Source organism: Chelon labrosus, assembly GCF_963514085.1.
Source record: "Chelon labrosus genome assembly, chromosome: 1".
In the NCBI taxonomy this organism is placed as follows: Eukaryota; Metazoa; Chordata; class Actinopteri; order Mugiliformes; family Mugilidae; genus Chelon; species Chelon labrosus.
In genome coordinates, this window is record NC_140337.1 from 9,033,471 (window position 1) to 9,053,620 (window position 20,150).

General features: G+C 39.7%; 1 protein-coding gene across 1 annotated transcript in view; it reads right to left on the reverse strand.

Moving 5' to 3' along the window:
- Nucleotides 1-17,420, reverse strand: part of poln (polymerase (DNA directed) nu) — a gene marked incomplete at both ends in the record, with an annotated part of 45,502 nt that extends 28,082 nt beyond the window's left edge. Inside the window, 12 exons of the mRNA XM_084549092.1 lie at nt 8,496-8,561; nt 9,692-9,748; nt 9,945-10,001; nt 10,499-10,594; nt 10,758-10,841; nt 14,543-14,607; nt 14,919-14,979; nt 15,078-15,146; nt 15,527-15,663; nt 16,394-16,563; nt 16,647-16,816; nt 17,166-17,420. Coding sequence (XP_084405218.1) covers nt 8,496-8,561; nt 9,692-9,748; nt 9,945-10,001; nt 10,499-10,594; nt 10,758-10,841; nt 14,543-14,607; nt 14,919-14,979; nt 15,078-15,146; nt 15,527-15,663; nt 16,394-16,563; nt 16,647-16,816; nt 17,166-17,420 — 1,287 coding nt within the window. The remainder of the gene's footprint in view (nt 1-8,495; nt 8,562-9,691; nt 9,749-9,944; nt 10,002-10,498; nt 10,595-10,757; nt 10,842-14,542; nt 14,608-14,918; nt 14,980-15,077; nt 15,147-15,526; nt 15,664-16,393; nt 16,564-16,646; nt 16,817-17,165) is intronic.
- Nucleotides 17,421-20,150: the final 2,730 nt, after the last annotated feature.

Sequence of the window (20,150 nt, forward strand, 5' to 3'; positions counted from 1 at the left end):
CAGTGCTATTTAGGTGCCAAACGTTTAAATAGGGATAGCAGCTTTTGTTGATCATTGTTATGCAAAAGTGTTCAGTGTTTTGATGTGCAATGTGCAAGTCAGACTGTGAAATGAGAGATTAGAGTCAATCAAAGAGATAGAAAGCTATAAAAAAAAGAAGAAGAGATGAAAGACAAAAAGCTCAACATTAAATCAAAGAATTAAGCAGCAGAGACGTATTGTATGCATCATTGCAGCTTAAGAGAGTGGATGAGCTTGCGCAATTCACTGCTGATTGTACAGTTTAAATCAAACGATATTTAGGCGACACAGTAACTCCCCCCAGCGCATCGGTCGGTATTCTCAGAAACCTCCAATAAACACATTTACACAACATGCATGTGACATTTAATCAATAATCTACTATTACACACAACTTGCAATCACCTAAGCACTACCACAGCCTCTGCATGCCGCAAAGCAATCAGTTAGCGACTAGATATTTGACTTCAGACTGATGAAATACTGCTGAGTAATCTATGTAGAGACAGCAATTCCAGAGATGGCGCCACCTAATGGACAAAATAATTAGTTGCATCCTCTCTGGCATTCAAAAAGCAATTTGTCAGGATAAAACTTACAAGAAGGCAAAACACAGGATCTACATGTCTAACACAAAAACGCCACCTAAAATGTAAAAACACAAGAGCTGTCAAACTTAATGGGATAATAGTACATAATAATAATGTACTAGATGGCAAGCAGAATCCAAACTGAGTTACCACCGGTGTATGTCAAGTCTCGACAACAAGTAGCTGGTCAAGTACACAGCTGATGCAGAGAACCCTCATTCTCTTAGTCAAAGGTAGAACACTCTGGATAGTTGGACGTAGATGCAGTTGTTTTTTTGAGAATAAGTACCTTTGAGGACAGTATTTGTCACTGTTTTCAATGATTGTAATGATGATTGCATACATCTGCATGCATTCAAGCATAGACACACTTAGAACAGATAAAAACTAACAATGAAACTATCATGTTTTTTCATGATTTTATTTGCTTGAAAGTCATATAAGACACACACAACCCTGCGCTGTGTGTGGCCTAAGTTATTATCACCCATATTGTGTCATGAGGGACAGAGAACCAGTTCATTAGCAGACACCATAGGGGTCACACTGAGAGGGTCTGGAAAGAGTCCAAACGAGAACGCTCTAATATTCTTCCACTTAGCGCATTGTGTCCACTAAAAGTCAACAAACATAAACAAACAGGAGCGTAAACACAACCGGTGTAAAACAACAGGAGCTAGCAAGCAACCACACAGCGTGTATGCACATTAAAATGCACAGACACAGACACGCACACAGATAGCAGGTTACTCCCTAATTACATCAACATGTGTGAATTATACAGAGCGGACACAAATATTTGTGTATTACCTTGTGTTGCACACAGACATCACACATGACATTAGATATTCTTGAACTGTCAGACAGACACACACACACACACTATTGAGCCATTGACTTCCTAACACAAATTCTTGTGTTTTCCTCTCCTGGGCTCATTGACTTTTAATGGTCTACTTTATCATGCAGATGGGTTTTTTGTGTTGTCTTTCCATTGCTGACTTTGTGAGCAGCATCGTTCTTTCTCCACAACAACCTGGTGTTTGTTTACTTTAATTCCTCCTCGTGGTGTAATATGGGATCACAATGGCCTTATAATGAAGATGAAATTGGCTCGTATTGGTGCTTCAGCAGGTCTGTGTGGACCCTACAGGGCACAAATAATGACGCTTATGCTACCAAAGCATGAATTACACAGTTGACAAAGAAAAATATGCTTTCAAATCAACGTTGGCTGAAATACACCAATCAAGCATAACATGACCACCAACAGGAGAAGTAAACAACATTGACCATCTTGTGACGATTCAATGTTCTGCTGGGAAACTTTTGGACCTGGCATTCATTCAGACAAAAACAGTTTAGGAACAACTCAGAAAACATGAAGAATAGCACAAGGTGTTGACCTGACCTCCAAATTCAGTATCTGTGAACATGCCTGATCCAAAGAGGCCCCTCCCCTCAACCCATAGGACCCAAAGGCCCCCACTAACAACATTCTGTTGCCAGACACCACAGGTCCATGTCTACTCTCTGATGAGTCACAACTGTTTTGAAGGCACAAGAGAGACCTACACTATATTAGGAAAGGTGGTCATAATGTTATGCCTGATTGGTGTATAGCCACAGGACTGGTTCAGTCTCTCATTATTCTTTTATGCCTTACTACCTGCCGATAATCATTTTCTCCATCTAGATTTTTCTCATTTCACTTGTCTTTGACTAGGCACAAGATTTAGTCTCAGATGTAACATCTAGATAGTGTAACAAGTATTACTTCTACATAAGGCTTAAAGCACATTTTATACCCAGTCTAATTATATGATTGGCTGTATATCCAGCTGGTGTAACTGGCCCCAGAACTTTTCACCTAGAAAAATCTGTTTTCTGTATTAGAGTGTTCCAATCAACCTTTTTCTTTTTCATGTCTGCTGAACATACGTGACATCTAGTGCATTCACCTTCTTGTTCTCTGTATTCACCTTTAACACATGGTACATCTCTGTCTACTGTGAATACTGTATTTATTGACAACACTGCAGTGACTAGTTCTATAAAAGTGATTCAGACGACTCCATTAGTACAGTGTGAGTGCAAATTGAGTGAAAAGTGCAGTACAAATTTGCCCTGTGCTGAACATAAATCTGTCCCACAGTGAGACAGAGCCAGAGTCTCAGAGGAGTAATGCCTTGTTAAACAGATGGGGACGAATGAATTGCTGTGCTGGTGTGGGGTAATTTAATCACACCACAACGATTTAATGACTCATCGCAGAACACATGCACACATACAAATGCGCGTGCGCGCTCGTATGCTCACGCAGAAGGATGCGTGTGCACAAGTATGAGCACACGCGCTAAATTGCCTCTGTTCACACTGCAACCAACCACAAACACGCCCGTCAAAGTCCATTTGTGTTAAGAAAGAAAAATTGGCAAAGCCTAAAATCCAGCCCTTTCAGTAGTTATTATGGGGACGGACTGTAGGCCAAATAATGTTTTGTATTTTTCTATGCTGACTTTTGAAAGCTATTTTTCACAAATTCCACGTTTTACGGTAAAAACCCGCTGCTGTCCACAGGATGAGTAATGAACTCCATCTAATCTTTGCAGATGTCAGAGCAAAAGTATTTTTTGCTGTCAAGAAAATCTTAACAGTGAGTTTTTTGGTTTCTGCACTTGTGGCTACACATGCTGTCAAAGTAGATCAACAAAATCATTGACAACACAAAATGATCAGTTTTCTACCAGCAAGCCAACACTTTCCCTTAGCTCAGATCTACTGGGCGGCAGAGGATAATACATGAACCTTGCCACATCACAATTCTCCTTACGTTATATACACCTGAAACAGTGTGGATATGTGGATATTTACTTAAACCTCGGGACAAGACACCTAGATTTAATAATAACTGACTTTTGTATTATTTCTCATTCTTAATACTATGCCTCTTTTCTGGGTACTTTCACAGCCATTTTATGTTTTTGGGCTGTCTGTCCATGTGTCCCATTCTAATGAACAAGGTATGTTAGAAAATGCCTTCGGGGAATTTCATTCCATCTGGTACAAACATTCAATTTGGACTCGAGGATAAACTCATTAAAATTCAGTCAGGACCACTTTAGTCAACAAAACCTTATTTGCATTTGCAGTAAATTATCTCATCTGAGACGTCCCTGCCCTTCCATGTGACTACATGGGAAGCCTAAAAAGAGGAGCAGGGCTGAGCTGAGTTCCTCTCCTTGTCCATCACAGTGTCACAGGGTTATGAGCTTCTAGTGTATGTTGCTGCATCACACGACAAAGCTAAAGGATGTAATATTCATCCGTTCTCCTCTGTACTTTCTACACCCCTTTTGTGTGTGTGTGTGTGTGTGTGTGTGTGTGTGTGGGTGTGTGTGTGTGTGTGTGTGTGTGTGTGTCTTAAACACGATCAGTGAGTCAGCAGAGAAGAGGAGAAGTGCTTAGATCAGCCTTGGGAGGACCTTCGGTGTGAAACACTTTAACAACTAAATGCAGAACAGTCTTGATCAAGCATTAAACTGCTCGAGAAGCCCTAAAGGAACCTCGTCTGGCAGCTTGGGAACAGACACAACGGCACAATCAAAAGACAAAGTACACAATATCAATAATACATTAAAGCATTTTCCTAAAGAATCATCAGCCTATCTAGATAATGGTGAGAGGACTAAATGTGCACAGTTTATTATAGATACTACACAAATAAAAACGTAGTAAAGATAGAAATGGAGATAAAAATGTACTTCAGCCTTTAAACCCATAAAGAAAACAAAGGTTTGATATAAAACCAAAAATGAAAGCAGAACAGCATGTTAACATCTGTTTTCTCTGTATTTGCATTAGCAAGTTTGACGCACTTGTGGGCGTAATGAGTGTATAAATCTTCCAAAGCCATAAAGGTGCAGAGAGGGATAGAGAGAGAGAGGGGGAGAGAACAGAGATTATATAGCGTGGAACACTGCATCAGGAACTTGGCAATCTGAACATTGTTTGCTCTATTGGTGCTCCTCAGAGTCAGGATGTAGGTGGCCGGAGGGAGTTCAGTCTTATTGAAAGACAAAACGGAAACTAGAAACTCACTGAATAGAGAATGATAGAACAAGACAGACATGGATACAAGAAGAGAAAGAGATGGAGATTAAAATAAGAAAATTAAGACATAAAATAGATTTAAGAAGGAAGGAAAGAGAAAAACAGACAAATGATAACAAACGAGAAGAAACCACCCAAGGATAGAAGCACCGAGGCTCATAGACGGCACCGCATTTTTCTTGTAGCAGATAAAAACAGATGAGGCAGAAGAGAAAAGCACCACTTCCCTCCCCAGCAATACTCGCTTCCCTCAGCGCTTTAAACTCAGCACCAGTTTTATGGCTGTCCTGCTTTAATTCAGGAACCCCTTTGTTACCGCACTCTGGCTTCAACTGGATTGAAGCCACAGCAGATGAAAGCTAAACCCCTCTGCAACACTCCTCAGTTGAATATGTGAGCATATGAACTGTATGTGAGTGCAGAGTGGTGAGAACACCTTCCTTTCCTACCTCAACCTCCACACTATAAGCTGCAGCAGAGGGATGTGACATGCTTATGATCACTGAGTAAGTCTTCACACTTGACACTATGATAAGAATAATTATGAGTGAACTTTATCTATGCTAGAATAATGAGTTTAATTTGAGGAGAAAAGAAAAACACTAGGGAGTTGACTCTTCTTCCTTCTTCCTCTCTAATGGTGGAATAATGTTCTTGTTTCAAACAATTAAGCAGCAGAGCTCTGCCACACATTTCTTAATCTGTATTTATTCATTAACTGTTTAATCCTCTTAACAACATGGAACTTGACAACAGGTCATTCAAACGGCCCTTTTCTTTGTCCATTTCTGCTTAAGGTTTGCCGTCCACTGCATCAGTGCTGCCTGATTTCACAAACTACAAGTCAAATTACAGCACTGGTGCATGTTAATCACATGTGCATTAACGTATTATTCAAGCACTAACTTTGACAGCCCTAACTGATATATTATATCATGTCTGCACCTATTTTGTGTGGGTCATTTTTTCATAATGTTTATATTTATAAGCATTATTTAAATAAAACTGTTGGATTCAGACTGCTCATTGAGAGGAGACAAATTATGACTTTTATTATTTTATATTACATATTCATGATTCATATGTTTGTTTTTAGGAGGAAAATAAAAAACAGAACTACAATAATGAAGTATGATGATATAGTTTTCTAGTTAATACTAGAAAACTAAGTGACACTAATGCAGAACCGAACTAATTATTTCACATCTCAAAGTGGTAGCAACATACTGGGTTTCAGATAATGTTATCAGTACAATACGTTTCCCGCCTGGGAGTATAAGAGCAGTTTAAAATGAACTTATCTTATAAACTGCACAGACCTCAAAAATAATGAGTGTAAACTGTGAGCTCAGAGTCTAACTGACTGATTAGGCCCGGTGACCTGGTCAGAGCCAAGAACTAAAACTCAAGGAATAAATGCCCAAGACAGTTCACACTTTCACTGCAGTGATGATTCTCTGCCTTTGATGTGCTTTCAATTGAATGTGAGATTCAGGATTTATGGTTTGTTTGTTTTTTTCCTAGAGATAGTATCCTGAGTCTCTTATATGATCTTATGTAGCTGATAAATAATACTACTGTAAATATCTGTCTGATTACACTGCTGTCCTCTCTAACAGGAGTTTTTTCTTTATATCATTATTTTATAATCTAGATATAATTACAGCACAGTAACCGCATCAAAGACCAAACTGGAATACACACACGACCACAATTATACACTCAATGAGATGCTCAACCAACTCCCAGATCTGTGTTTGAGCCGACTGACCGGAGCCGCGTTAAATTACAGCTACCCAACAGTCACATATGTCATTAAGTAGCAACACGATCAATTCAATGTGTAGCATGCATCCATGGCAAATCACTACGTGAGATTAGAAAAGTTCAGTGTCTCCTAGGCTGCATAGAAATACTGTATGTGTGTATGTGTGAGATAGAGCAGTGCTCAGTGACAAAACCAATGGACCTTGACAGCTGGGTGATGGTGAAATGAGCTATCGACCAGCCAACACTGAGAGAGAGAGAGATGGTACCAAAGAGAGGGTAAGAGAGAAGTATCAAAGAGACAGAGCATGTCTTAGTAGCGGTCTGTTTTACATGTATTTTACAGCGCACCTGTACATATATATATATATATATATATATATAGCAAACTGAGAAATAAAAAGGGAAACAGCTGCCCTGGCAATATTTCATGAATTGAATTTAGTCGTTTGTATGAGCATGACAACCTAGTGTAACTGCGTCTATATTATGTATGTCAACAAGTATATTATCTATGTCAAGTACATTACTCAGTATTTTTATTTTATTTTATCGACTGGTCACTCATTGTGTATTTTAATTTGGAAATAAAGGTGTATGCATATTGTTTTGACGCAGTTGTTGAACACTTTCTCTGTTATAGCTGCAGTCTTGTGATAATTAGTTTTCTTTATCTTGTGTTAGTCTGCACTGCAGCTGTTTTATGGGAACGACTGCGTTTACTTTGATTTTATTCTAATTTTCTAAATGAATTTATTAACTGCTATTTATTTCGCTTGAAGGGTTTGAGATGGAGTTTTCAAGTTAATTTAACATGAATTGTTTTATTGTAACTTTGAGAATGGCAGCGGTTTCTCTCTGTTAACGGCAGGGCACACTTTCTAAATCGCATACGTGTTGTGTATTTAATTTGAGTAGCCTTTGTATGGCAGAGGACATAAACAGCACAGCGTTTGTACTAGTAGTTGGGTAGAGTTCCTGTTCCTGCACCCCTTGCTCTATAATACCAGATGCAGAATCTGAGCCAAATAACGATGCAGATCCTGAACTTCCTGTGCCCTTGGTCTGGGAGGGATTTTAAAGCTTAAACACTCACATGTGAATATGTTTGTTATCAATAAACAGTAAGTTTCCCTAAAGGGTCTCTTTGATGAGAATGCTATGGTGAAAGACTGTCGTAGTGTAGCCAGACTCAGTTCTTATCAGACTATGAGTCTGGTAACACGACATTACAATGTAACTACTGGATGTGTTTAAACCGATACAGAAAAAAATGCCTCTGATTGCAACTGGATAGTCCTCCAGTCAATCAAAATTTTCTTGTTGTAAACAATTTCAACTCCACAACTTACAGATTATGTTTATGACAACGCTGCTCTTACTTTTCTGTAGATAACCACATATATCGCGCCTACGTGATTTGATTTGATCTTTGCCGAGGGGCATAATCAGTTCCCAAACGAAGAATTCCAGACTAACTTTCCCCCACAAAGATTTTGTGGGCAGTTAAAGTCTCGGCTAGAAAAAGACAGAAAAAAGCAAGCACCAAAGACACGAAGCAAAAAGAAAGAAGATTATATGTATAAAGCATCTTGTTGCTTCTTACACATAAGCTTTAGACCAAAAAAATTTGAGATATTTGATGTAAAGTGCTTTATAAATAAAATTTATTATTATTATTATTATTATTATTATTATTATTATTATTATTATAAAACTGCTTCAAGGGATCTTTGTGTGCATACAGTATGTATGAGTACAAAGCCCAGTACAATGTACCAGCCAAAGGGGCTTTTGTGCAGGAGCATGAACTTGGTCTGCAGGACAGAAAACAGAATCGACTTCTTAACCCTGTTCAGCACCAAGGATAGCTCCACTAACTAAGGCCACTCAAGCCTGTATCAGTCTTTTACAAACAAAACAATGTTTTTCAAAGTTCCAAAGTTTTCAAAAATAATCAGACAGAAATGAAGACAGTGAGAGCTGTGTACAGGTGATACTTACTGGGTGTTTTGCAGAGATTCTCCCAGTCACTGCACTTGTCTGGTACCATGTTGAGGAAATGTAGTGCTGACGTGTTAAGAAAGACATTTAGAGACAATAAATGAACAATTTAGTCAACTGAAACAAAACAGAATATAAAACAGAATACACACATCTGAGTCAGCCATGTGTCAGTAATGTTTCCATATAGCTGGTTCTTGTCCAATTCAGCCTGAAAACAACAGCTGCGTTCCTCATTGTCATCATCGCTCTGATTCTGCTTTTGGACAGCGAGACAGTCAACAGTGTTACGCCCAATTTGAACAAGCTGTTCGAAGGCTGTGATGCCAGTTATGTTGGTGCAATAAGCAGAACATACGACAACACGACGGCTCTCTGGGTTGCTGTTAAGTGACATAATGAGAGCATCTGGTTACAGACAGACTTTTCAAACTGATAGTGGATGATAATCTGATTTTAACCATTAGGTCTCAAGTTAATCGTAGTTCATTATGCAAAATCTGAACTTTATTGGCCATCACATTCATTTTAAACATTACTTTTTTGAGTAGCACATTATCCACTATAAGTTGAGATATTGCATAAAACCATATACATATATATGCAGTATGTAAAGTGAAATACAATTGTTGCCTGGTCTAAAAGACCACCAAATAAATCATCCAAAGTCAAACATCTCTAGACGCATCTCTCATCTGCCAAATTAGTATAACGGTGGCATTAATAATGTTCAGCAGCTCAGATGAGATGTTTAGCTTTCATGTTACTGCAGCAGACCTCATACAGAAATGTGAGAAGACTACAGCATTACCCTGCAGTTTTCAGTTGTTGCACACAGCATTATAATGATGGCAACATTCACACCAGCAGCACCTTTAAAGGTTAAGAGGAAAAAGATGGCTAGGAGCACACAAACACTGTTCTGGTACACTAATGCAGGTCTGAACTGCGAGTAAAGGAAAACATAAGCTGTGAGATCTATTGTTTCCTGCCTGCAGAAATGAACTCAACGTTTGGTTTCACTCCCTGATTTTTGTTGTTCCAGACACAAGGACAAAAGTCTAGAAGAACCCATATCTTGAGTGAGCTAAAGACAGCTACACAGCTGTGAAATATGCTGTTTGTAAGATATCATTTTGATGAATGTATGTAATGAGAATGAGTTCACATTTTACAGAAACCAGCAGTAGGCTCACCTTGCTCATCATGCATGAGAGAATCCCATCAACAAAAGTAGACTTGATTTTATGAACCTGGGGGCAAGAACAGAACATTTGTTACATGAAAATCAACGCAAATACTTCATGTTCTACTATTCTATACTTTACCTGTATACATTATTTGAACTCCTCAAAAACAGATTGTTTTCTACATATGACATTAGATTCGAATGAATGACCTATCGCTTTGGACTTAAATTAACAATAAGTAGATGGGAACATGACTGACCTGTCTGTACTCCAGAATGATCTTTGGCAGAGGATGCAGGTGCTGAAGCTGTAACAGCTGCAACAAAACAAGAATGAAAATAAACATCTATTAAACAGTTTGAAGGGCATTTCTTTCACACCTAGTCTGTTGTTCTGAGACCAAAACAGTTGTGACTCAGCAGAGAAAGGACATGGGCCTTCTCAGGGTGTCCTGTGGTGTCTGGCAAAAGAATGTTGTCGGCGGCCTTTGGATCCACAGATACTTGATCAGTTTAGGATCTAGTGAATTTGTTTTTCATGTTTTTTGAGTTGTTCCTGAACTGCGTGCGTGTCTGTGTCAGGCTGCATCCTGCTGGGGACGGCTGCTGCCATCAAGGAGTGTCACTGCTATGGGGTGGGGGTTGCCTGGTCTGGTCTGGGTGGCTGATCGGTGCATATCAAGTCTTGTCATTCTATGAACGTGTCAGGGCAGATACTGGAAAACTAAATGAGACTAAGAAGTTGTGTTTTAGCGTACAAGAGATTTGAGGATTACACTGAAATGTCTGTGTGTGTTTGTTTTATGCGCCGTACTGCAGCTTCTGATGTTGACTGCTGTTGTTTGCTGATGGTCTTGGGAAGCTTCTTGTTCTCACAGCGCTCATGGAGGCGCAGCTTCTCAAACAGAACCTTGAAACATTGTACATCAATCAACAATATCAACAACACGGAAACAGACACAGAAATGTCATGATATGTATATACAGTGCATGCAATATGCATAGAGAAGCCATACAGATTGTAAACATTCCACACATTTTCTTTTCAAGACTGTACACCACACTGTACACACCGTTCGTAGCTGAGTGTTGCTGGTCACCAGGAATATTTGTCCAGCTGCTCTGTGAGCCTCCTGCTCCAAATGTTTCATTTTAGTCTGGCAGAGATACAGACAGAAAGAAAATTACTCTTGTTTCATGTAATATTTTCCAAGAAAGCCTAATTACTCTACCCTATTTGCGACAAATAACATCCTTTAGTCCCAAACCAAAGTCCAGGGCATGTTACATTAAATACTAATTATAGTATTAGCACTGATTGACACCGAGTTGTTAATTCATCCATGTCTCTGGCAATAAAGGGAGCCAATCCAAGTTGTTATGCACCATTAGTGGCTGATGACCCAGCAGCAGAAGTCTGATTAGAGCTGCTATAAGTTTATAGGTACCATTGATTAATGTTTACTGTTTGATATTTTACATAATATAAACCACTTCAATTTAAAAATAAAGATGAAAATTTAAGATGTTTTCTAAGACTCATCTTTTCTTCATAACAAATAAAAGCATGTCACGTACTGCTTATCATCTCTTTACAGTATTTAATATCTTTGGTTGACATTTTCCAGATTAGCCGGACAATGACTGAAAGATTTAGAGTCAATTAAAATGTTGTGAGACAGCAGTGTGTTTATGACAACATACAAGGATAACTCATTTCTTAGTTAGCGCCACTAACTCTTTGTATGTGTATGACAGAACCATGGACTGTATAAAAAGATGGACAACAGCTTCTCAAATGGGAAACCAAAGACTGTCCAGCTCCCCCTGGTGGCTGCTGCAGTGTAGGTCATAAAGCCTGGGCAGTTGTTTCAGCAAACAGGACAAACTGAAACATTACAGTGCTGTTACTTAAGTAGTTATTTGTTGCTGTAAAAAGGGGAAGTGGCCACTGTGATTGGCAAATGCTCTCAGAGAAGTGGTTGCAGAGCTTCCTGGAGAATACAGTGATGTAGGATTAGTTAACTTATGTTCCTGATCAGACTAACAAAACGAGAAGCTCTGCAGTAAACTGTACAGACCAATCTACGAGCTGAAAGATTGTGGCAGTTTTTGGGTCAATTTGATTTGAAAATGAAATTAAGTTTAGCAGTAAAACTAGCGTCAGCATCTGCTCTCGTGTTCTGTGTTTCAGCCTTGGCCCATTCTGTAGTTTGGAGAATCAGGAAGCGATGCAGCGGTAAAGTACGCAAGGGGAATCAAACTTCCTTGAGCAGAAATGGGTAAAGAAAAGGGTCATTTGAATGACAAGTTGTTCTGGAGAATATTCTGGACAGTGTTTGTCACAGTTTTGGATTGTTACAAAAACAGTAACATACATTTGCATTAAGAAAGTATATTAATCCACCCCTCTGTTGGTGAGAGTATTAAAACCTGAAACATATCCCTTAACAGCGCATTTAGAACAGATAATAAAGTTAATCATGCATTAACTCTGGACAATTATGTGATTAATCGTGATTAAATATTTTAATCAATGGACAGCCCTACAGCACAACATAGTACAAGCACAAATAACATGCATTCTCACTTAAATAGACCGAATCCTTAACACAGAGAGACAGCCAGCGAGGAATTAATGGCTGCTGTAATAATCCAGTCATTAATACTGAATAAACTTTGTTTCCCAGGACAGCCAGCCAACACAAACAGCATGATAAACATGACAGGAGATAGAAAGGGGTAAACAAATGGTCCACAGAAAGAAAAGAGGCATGCACAATAGAAAAAGGAGGCAGGAAGCAAGGACAGTAAGAAACACAAAGAAGAGAAGAAGAAGAAACAGAGGCAAAGATGAAACATAAATGATAACAACTAAAAAACTAGTAAAGGAGTGAACGGTGACAGTTATTTAAGATTCAGCCTAAAAGCAAATATTTTGTTACTTTTCGACACTAACACACAGAAGCTCATTACAATTCTGACCGAAGTGCTTAACAACTTGACGGGCAACAAGAGAACGAAGGAAGAGACACAGCGACAAGAATAGAAAAACAGAAGGCAGACGAGAGAGGGGAGATGGGGTGATGAAATGAGACACAACAGACAGAAAGACAGATTTGGGAATACAGGACAAAGAAAATGTGAAAGTGGAAAAAAAAAAAGTCTTAAAAAAAGTTGGAATGCGAGCAGATGGGAAAAGGGCTGACAGAAAAAAAGTGAGAAAATGAAAAGTAATTGGTGAGCAGCAGAGACTTAGAAGAAACAGCAATAGCCGAGAGAGGAATGAAGGAGAGGAGGGTGGCAAGAGGAGTGAGAAATATAAGAACAGAAACAGACAGAAAAGAAGAAAGGAAAGAGGAAAATTGGGGTTAGCTGGCAGACATGTACCCACATTCCAAAATATGTACTTTTTCTTGCTGTCTCACTCACCGCCCGGAGCAGGCTCCAGACTGCCTCATCAATATTGGATGCTAGCCTCTGACACACAAACGCACACATACACACAGCAAGGGCACAGCAGGGATCTGTAGAGCAATATTTTAATTCACTGCAGCGAGATTAATCATCCCATTTCACACCATATCAGTCGAAATGTGATGTCTATCTAATCTGATTTTAATAGAAATGTACTGAAAACATACAGTACACATAACGTCTAATAGGATTTCAGAAAGTGAGATTTGTCCCATTGAATGCTAATGACACTGAGGGAGTGAGTTCGTAAGACGCAGCCTGACAGGAGGGATTCTCTGCTTGTTGTTCAGACAGGTGAACTTGACAGCTCAGATAAAAAGAAATCCAACATGACAAAGCGGGGACATGGGCGACTGCACTCACAGGCGTGTTACGAAAGCACACACACACACGTTACTCTGGAGCAGTCTGCAAAAACTTCAGCGGCTCAGTGTGTGTGTGTGTTGGCAGAGGCAGACAGCGATGTTCCTTCCTGCAGCACAGCCTCTTGGAGGAAAAAGACAGACTATCCATCCTATTTATAGTAACACGGCAAGATATCTACCGTCTCCACAACAACACTGATGCTGGTGCCAGCAAGAGTTGGCGAGTGTTTGCATCCATGCCAGCAAATGTAAGTATAATATGCGTCTGTATTCTCAAGAATGTATGTCCACAACATCTGTATAAGTTTGTGCATCCGCAATCATTCAAATGCAGTCTCCAGAACTGGATTTGATCTGCATGTAAACAGGACAGCTCCCAAGAGGACATCCACCCACCATATCACTAATCCTACCCTGAAGAGAAGAAAAGAAAATTCTACTTTTCCTTCCGCCTTGGGCTCTTGTTTTGTTTGTTCTTTCCTCGTATCCAGAGGCCTGTTTCTCATATCCTCCCAGTGTTTTGCTCACATTTGTATTAATACCGCAGCTGTCGACCGCGCTGTGATTCAGCAGCCAGACTGGAATTCAATCATCTGAGAGTGATGCAGTACAAATCTGAACTGACCCTGAACAGCATACCTTTACAGACGCCCAAGTGTAAGGTTGTTTAATTTAAAGATATGAAAGCTGTGTTTCCTAGGCATCTAAGTAGACAACGATTCTTATTTCATAAGCATTTAAATTATTTCCATATTAATTGGGCTCAATTTTATCTAAAAATTGTCATAAGCATAGACAAGTCCAGCTTATTGTTGCTTCAGTATTTCATTTTAAAAAGGCACTGAAATGAAGGTTAAACTGAATTGCTTAACATTATCTTTAAACACACACTGCAGGATTTATATTAGTTGTATTCTTGTTAAAAATGAACATTAACCGTAACGCAAATGGCAGCAGGAGATACGTTTGTTAACTGTGCCAGCAGAACTATAAAAAATAGTCTGATGCTGTCTTACCCCGAGCAAGTCTGAAGTTCTCTTAAGCGCCTCTTTGTCCACACTGATGCGGTGGCTCTCCATGGCTGAAAAAAAGAAATGTTTACTGATCCACCAGACCTGATATAGTGAATCTGTACACTAATAGATGGTTATTGTGGATGCAGAAACCAGTTTTTATAGTAAATACGGGGTGTGTAAACCCGAATGTAGTTTTAAATTGACTGAATTAGAGAGCTGAAAATGGTTTTAAGACATGATATTCTATTTAATCCAAGTCAGTCTGTTATTAATGGGTATTTTTTCACAAATATTTCACTGGATCAGGGTGAGACAACATCTAAAAAAGCTTGTCTTATTTTAGAACAATGCTCGGTGAAAAATAAATGGAGCACACCTGCCAGAACAGGGATCATGTTCAGCTCCATGTCTGAGTACAGCTTCCATAGCCCATGGCTCTGGACACAAAAATAGTCAGTCAAGCAATTTGTGTGTCTTGAATGCACAGGTAGGTAGACGTGAATGTGTGTGTGTGTGTGTGCACGCATCTGCCGACCTGTATTTTAGAGCATAGTGTCTTGTTAAGTCTGTAGAGCCAGAAGAGACCTGAGATGACCTGAGAAACCTGTGAGACGAGACAAACATATACACACAAAAAAAGACAATTTACCTCATGAATCCATGCGTCTCATACAGATGAGGTCAAAATTAGCAGCACCACAGCAGGTTTCTAAGCATAATTCAGATCCACTATCCTCTGCTCCATACATCCAACAGAACAGACACTGCTTTTGAGTTCCAATATGACATATTGTTTAAATTATAAAATATATGAAAATGACAATAATTTTGGGACCCCATCGAAGATCATTAGACTGCTATACTTCTGAGTTTCTGCTCTTTCATTGAACACTGAATCTAAACATAACACTGCTTACAAGAAAACTCTGCCAGCTCCAAGAATTTATTTTCATACTGGGATCAATACATTCACATTTTACTGACCTTCTGGGTACCCAAGGAAGGTGCAGCACGGGGTCTTTTGCAGTGCTTATTAAGAAGGTCTTGGCAGCAGGAGGAGGGATCTGCAGGATCAAGTAGCCACCCTGACACCTGTGGGTCCTGAATATGACACCCTGCCACTGAATAGAAAAGAAAATTTAATATGCTGTGCTTGGTTATAAGAAATAAATATTCTGGAGATTAAAGCTGATTAAAAATGTCTGCTGCATGAGTGGTTTGGTAAGTGTCTTCTGTGAAACTTGTCAATACTGCAGTAATTACTTTAAACTGTCTGCTGTTAATTGTGATTGATAAAACTTCTTGTGTTATTATACTGATAAATAACACATTTTTGCATTTACGTTTTAAGTGTTTTATTTTCGTGCTAGTTGTCGACGTGGAGGTTTTGGCTGATTATGCTAACAGTGGAAAAAAAAATTTTTACACACCCAACCACCCATTGGATGGGGTACCACATACAAACAGTGCAAGACTATGGTAAACAGCTCACGTGAATAACTGCAAGTATGTTTTTCTACAGGTTTCAACGTATTTATTTATATTTATTTATTTATGTATTTATTTAAGTCTACACACTAATCAGCCACAACATTAAACCCTTAACCTGTAAAGTGAATAACCCAGTCATCTAGCTATTAAGATTTTTCCCACGTCTAAGTCTCTCAAATCCTTCCTCTTGTTCAGTTTTCCTACTTATAAAATCAACTTTGAGGACAAAATGTTCACTTGCTGCCTAACTGATCCCATCAGATGACTTGTGCCATGATAATCGGAAAATCAGTGTTACTCCCTTGACCAGTGAATAAAGCTAGTCGTCATAATGTTATGGCGGACCAGTGAATGACTTGCCTTGTTTCCAGTTGAGGTCTCGTCTGTAAAACTCCAGAGCTGTACGAAGCATATCCTTGGCTTTATAGCACACCACTGGCAGAGACCTTGAGAACACCTGTAGCAACATATCTCTGTGGGACACAGACACAGACAGTGCTATAGGGTCAGTGTAGAATAATGATATAGAGCTTTTTTTCATGGATGCTAAGACACAAATTGAACTGATCAGCATGTTCACATTTCTCTCATTCTAACACATACAGACACAGACCTAGTAAAGAGCTCCTGGCCCTGGTGTGTTTGTTGCTGGGCCCATACAGGTGTGTGCTCTAGTTTTAAGTAGACCAGACTGTCGTTTGGCCCCAGAGAGTCTTCCAGTGAGCTGGAGCAAAGATCGTTCTTCATCAGTACGAGGAGGCCGCATACCGGTAGACTGAGCTTCTATATCAAACATCAGAGATCAGATTATCAAGAGCGCAGGGAGCACCATTTAATTTTGGTCCCCTTCCCTTGCAGATTTAAATATAAGATCTCATATACTAAAAAAACCTTAGTGTTCATATAATAATGTGAACTCTAATACATAACCGCCGCTGGTGCTCTTATGAGCTAGGAACATAACTCTAAAGATTTGATGAACAATAAACTAAATAACATCATATTTATCAGTTTCACCAGCAAAAAAATTGTTTCTGTTTACTTCCATTAGCTTCTCATCATGTCACCATGTTCTTTACTGGAATGTCTACATCACACTATTAATAATGTTGTATTGGCGAGCTCTGCTTACCTGCTCTGGGTCTAACTGAGTTGTTCCATCTCGGTACACCATAGTTAGAACCAGCACCTCGGCCTGCCCAGCCATCTCAATCATCTGCATCTTCTCATCTGGCTTCAGCTTTCCACAATCCTTTACTCTAGGGTCAGATGTCAGGGCTGCAGGAAGGCATACAGCTTTGGATTGGGTTTGGGGATCACTAGTCTTAACCCCCTCATGGGAACTTTCGTGCCGTTTTGTGGCTGGGTCGGTCCCACATTTGACCATATTGCACTTGGAAGCACCCCTAGATGATTCATTGCATTGTTCTTTCACCTTATTTTGTCTAATTTGTTGAGTTTGCTTTCGGGCACTTAGGTCTGTGCTCATCCCTTGCACTATTCCCGTTTGTGAGAGACAAGGTTTAGTGTGTTGAACTTGGGCTAATATTGGTTGTTCAAGGAAAGAGATAGAAAACGCTCCTTCTTCCCTGGTCTTCTCCTGTGACGGACAAGGTGGCTTCCATTTTTGAGGACGCCTGGTTAGGCAGATTCTGGGAGGAGGTTTTGCATTTTGGTAAAGTGCTTCATGTTTCCTCTTTATGGGAAAGGAGGGGGGCAGGGAACGATGATGCATCTGACTTTTGAAAGTAGGTAGATTTCTGCTTTCTAGTACTTTGCTTGGTACTACACCAGCTGACATCAAGTCCCGTACTGAGGAAAAGGAGTTTTGTCCAGGAGCAACAGTGCTTGCTAGGGCCGCTCTGGTGGTTCCATTAGTGGTCTAGACAGTATAAAAGATGAGAAGTGAGCAGACAGGGACAAAGAAAAAGCAAAAATAGACATAGAAAGACTCACTCTGTAAACTCAGAAGGCACTTAAAATAGACTCCCGCTGTCCTCGCTGGTTTTGTTACAAAAAATATCAATACAAAACAGCTAATCAGTTTTGAACAGTGATGTGAATGAAATAAAAGTGCGTAGCTGTACATAATTAGTTTACATAATTAGACAGTCCCATTCACACTTTGATTTGCGACAGAGAAAAGCTGAGAACATAAACAGGTAAGCAGGTGGGTAAGTAATACAGTATAACAGAAGCAAAAAAAGGAAATAAGAAGAAAAAGAGGATGTGACGGTCATCCCTCAGCTCCGTGTCCCAGACCCACAATCACACAATCACATTCGACAGTAACTCATATGCATTTATATAAATTTCATGAAAACAAAATCTTCTTCAGCTGAATGACAAATATTATTTCACACAATCCAACTTAAAAGAATTTAGAGAACTTGTCTGATGATTTCCATCCACTATAGTTGATGAGCAAAGACATTATATGATTGGTACTTGATATGTATGTAATGTGATACAAAATACGTAAGTATATTGTATAAATCTAATTGTAGCCAATAGCAGCCAGTAAAGCATGAGAAATCAAGTGAGCATCATCTATCAAAAGTACAATCTCACCTTCCTCTAACCTTCCCAGCATCTTAAAAACATATCTATTATTCATACCCATCTCCCATCTCTATTTATGCAAAAGCACCAAGTGTGCGCATGAGCATATGTTCTATGATAAGAGAGGTGAAGATGGGCATTATGTTCACAATTCGATCAGCCACCGATCAGCCACAACATTAAAACACTCAGGAGACGTATACAACATTGACCATCTTGTGACAATACAATGTTCTGCTAGGAAACTTTTGGACCTGGGATTCATGTGGATGTTACTTAGACATGTACCACCCACTTAGACCAGACCAGGCACCCCCACCCCATAGCAATGACACTCCTTGATGGCAGCAGCCATCCCCAGCAGGATGCAGCCTGACACAGACACACACACAAAAACACTTTAGGAACAACTAAAAAAACATGAAGAACAGCACAAGGTGTTGACCTGGCCTCCAAATTCACTAGATCCCAAACTGATCAAGTATCTGTGAACATGCCTGATCCACAGAGGCCCCTCCCCTCAACTCATAGGACCCAAAGGCCCCCCACTAACAACACTGTGCTGCCAGACACCACAGGACACCCTCAGAAGGCCCATGTCCATTCTCTGATGAGTCACGACAGTTCTGGAGGCACAAGGGAGACCTACGCAATATTAGGAAGGTGGTCATAATGTTATGCCTGATTGGTGTAGTAGTCAGCAGTGAGCTCAGTAGGTACGAATTTCTGAGATTCAGCTCCCTGAGGAGAGTCTTCCTCATTTCCCTGTAAACACAACCCGTTTTCCTGCTGACAAAGTCATGAACCCCCCCAGGGTGCTGTGCTACAGGATATAGATAGAAAACCAAGGCAGGCCATGGCCCGTAGCCCAGTACTGGGCGCATGGAGGTGTGAAGGAGTGCATGAGGGAGAGAGAGAAAGGACTGGTGTGCTTCCTGCTGATTGTAGCTATACCGTTAAGTCCTGCAGCTCCTTCTCTCTTCTTCTCACTCCTTCTTTTCTCCACCCACTCTCCTCATCTTTATTTCTTGGGCTTTCTCTTCAGCTCTCCAGCACTTTCCATCCATTCATCCATCCCACCATCTCTCATTCTCAATTTATAGTTCTTTCTCTTTCCCGAGCTACTTCGTCTTTACGGTTCAGTGGAGAGTTATAACTCTGTGTGGTGCAATACCGCTGATGGAACACTATTTGACACGAGCCAGATTGATTTCTATGTAGATCAGGGACACAGAGGCCTAATCCTAATTTGAACACATGTTATTTGAATTTTAGGACTTTCTAGGGTGCTGCCACTGTTCAAACTGCTTCTGCGGCAAAGGATTACAGAGCAAAGCAGATTAATCCTTATATCCTCCTCAAATTTACTACCCTCTGGGTACCTTCGTGGCAAAAATGTACACGCACAAACAAACTGCATAAAATCCTCATACATCAATATTTTTTTCTGCTTTTTTCATAAATCTCTCAAACAATTTCAGACTTCTTCAAAACTACCCAAATTTCAATGATTGTCAGGATTTTAACCCTTCTCATGATTCAAAATATTTCTTTA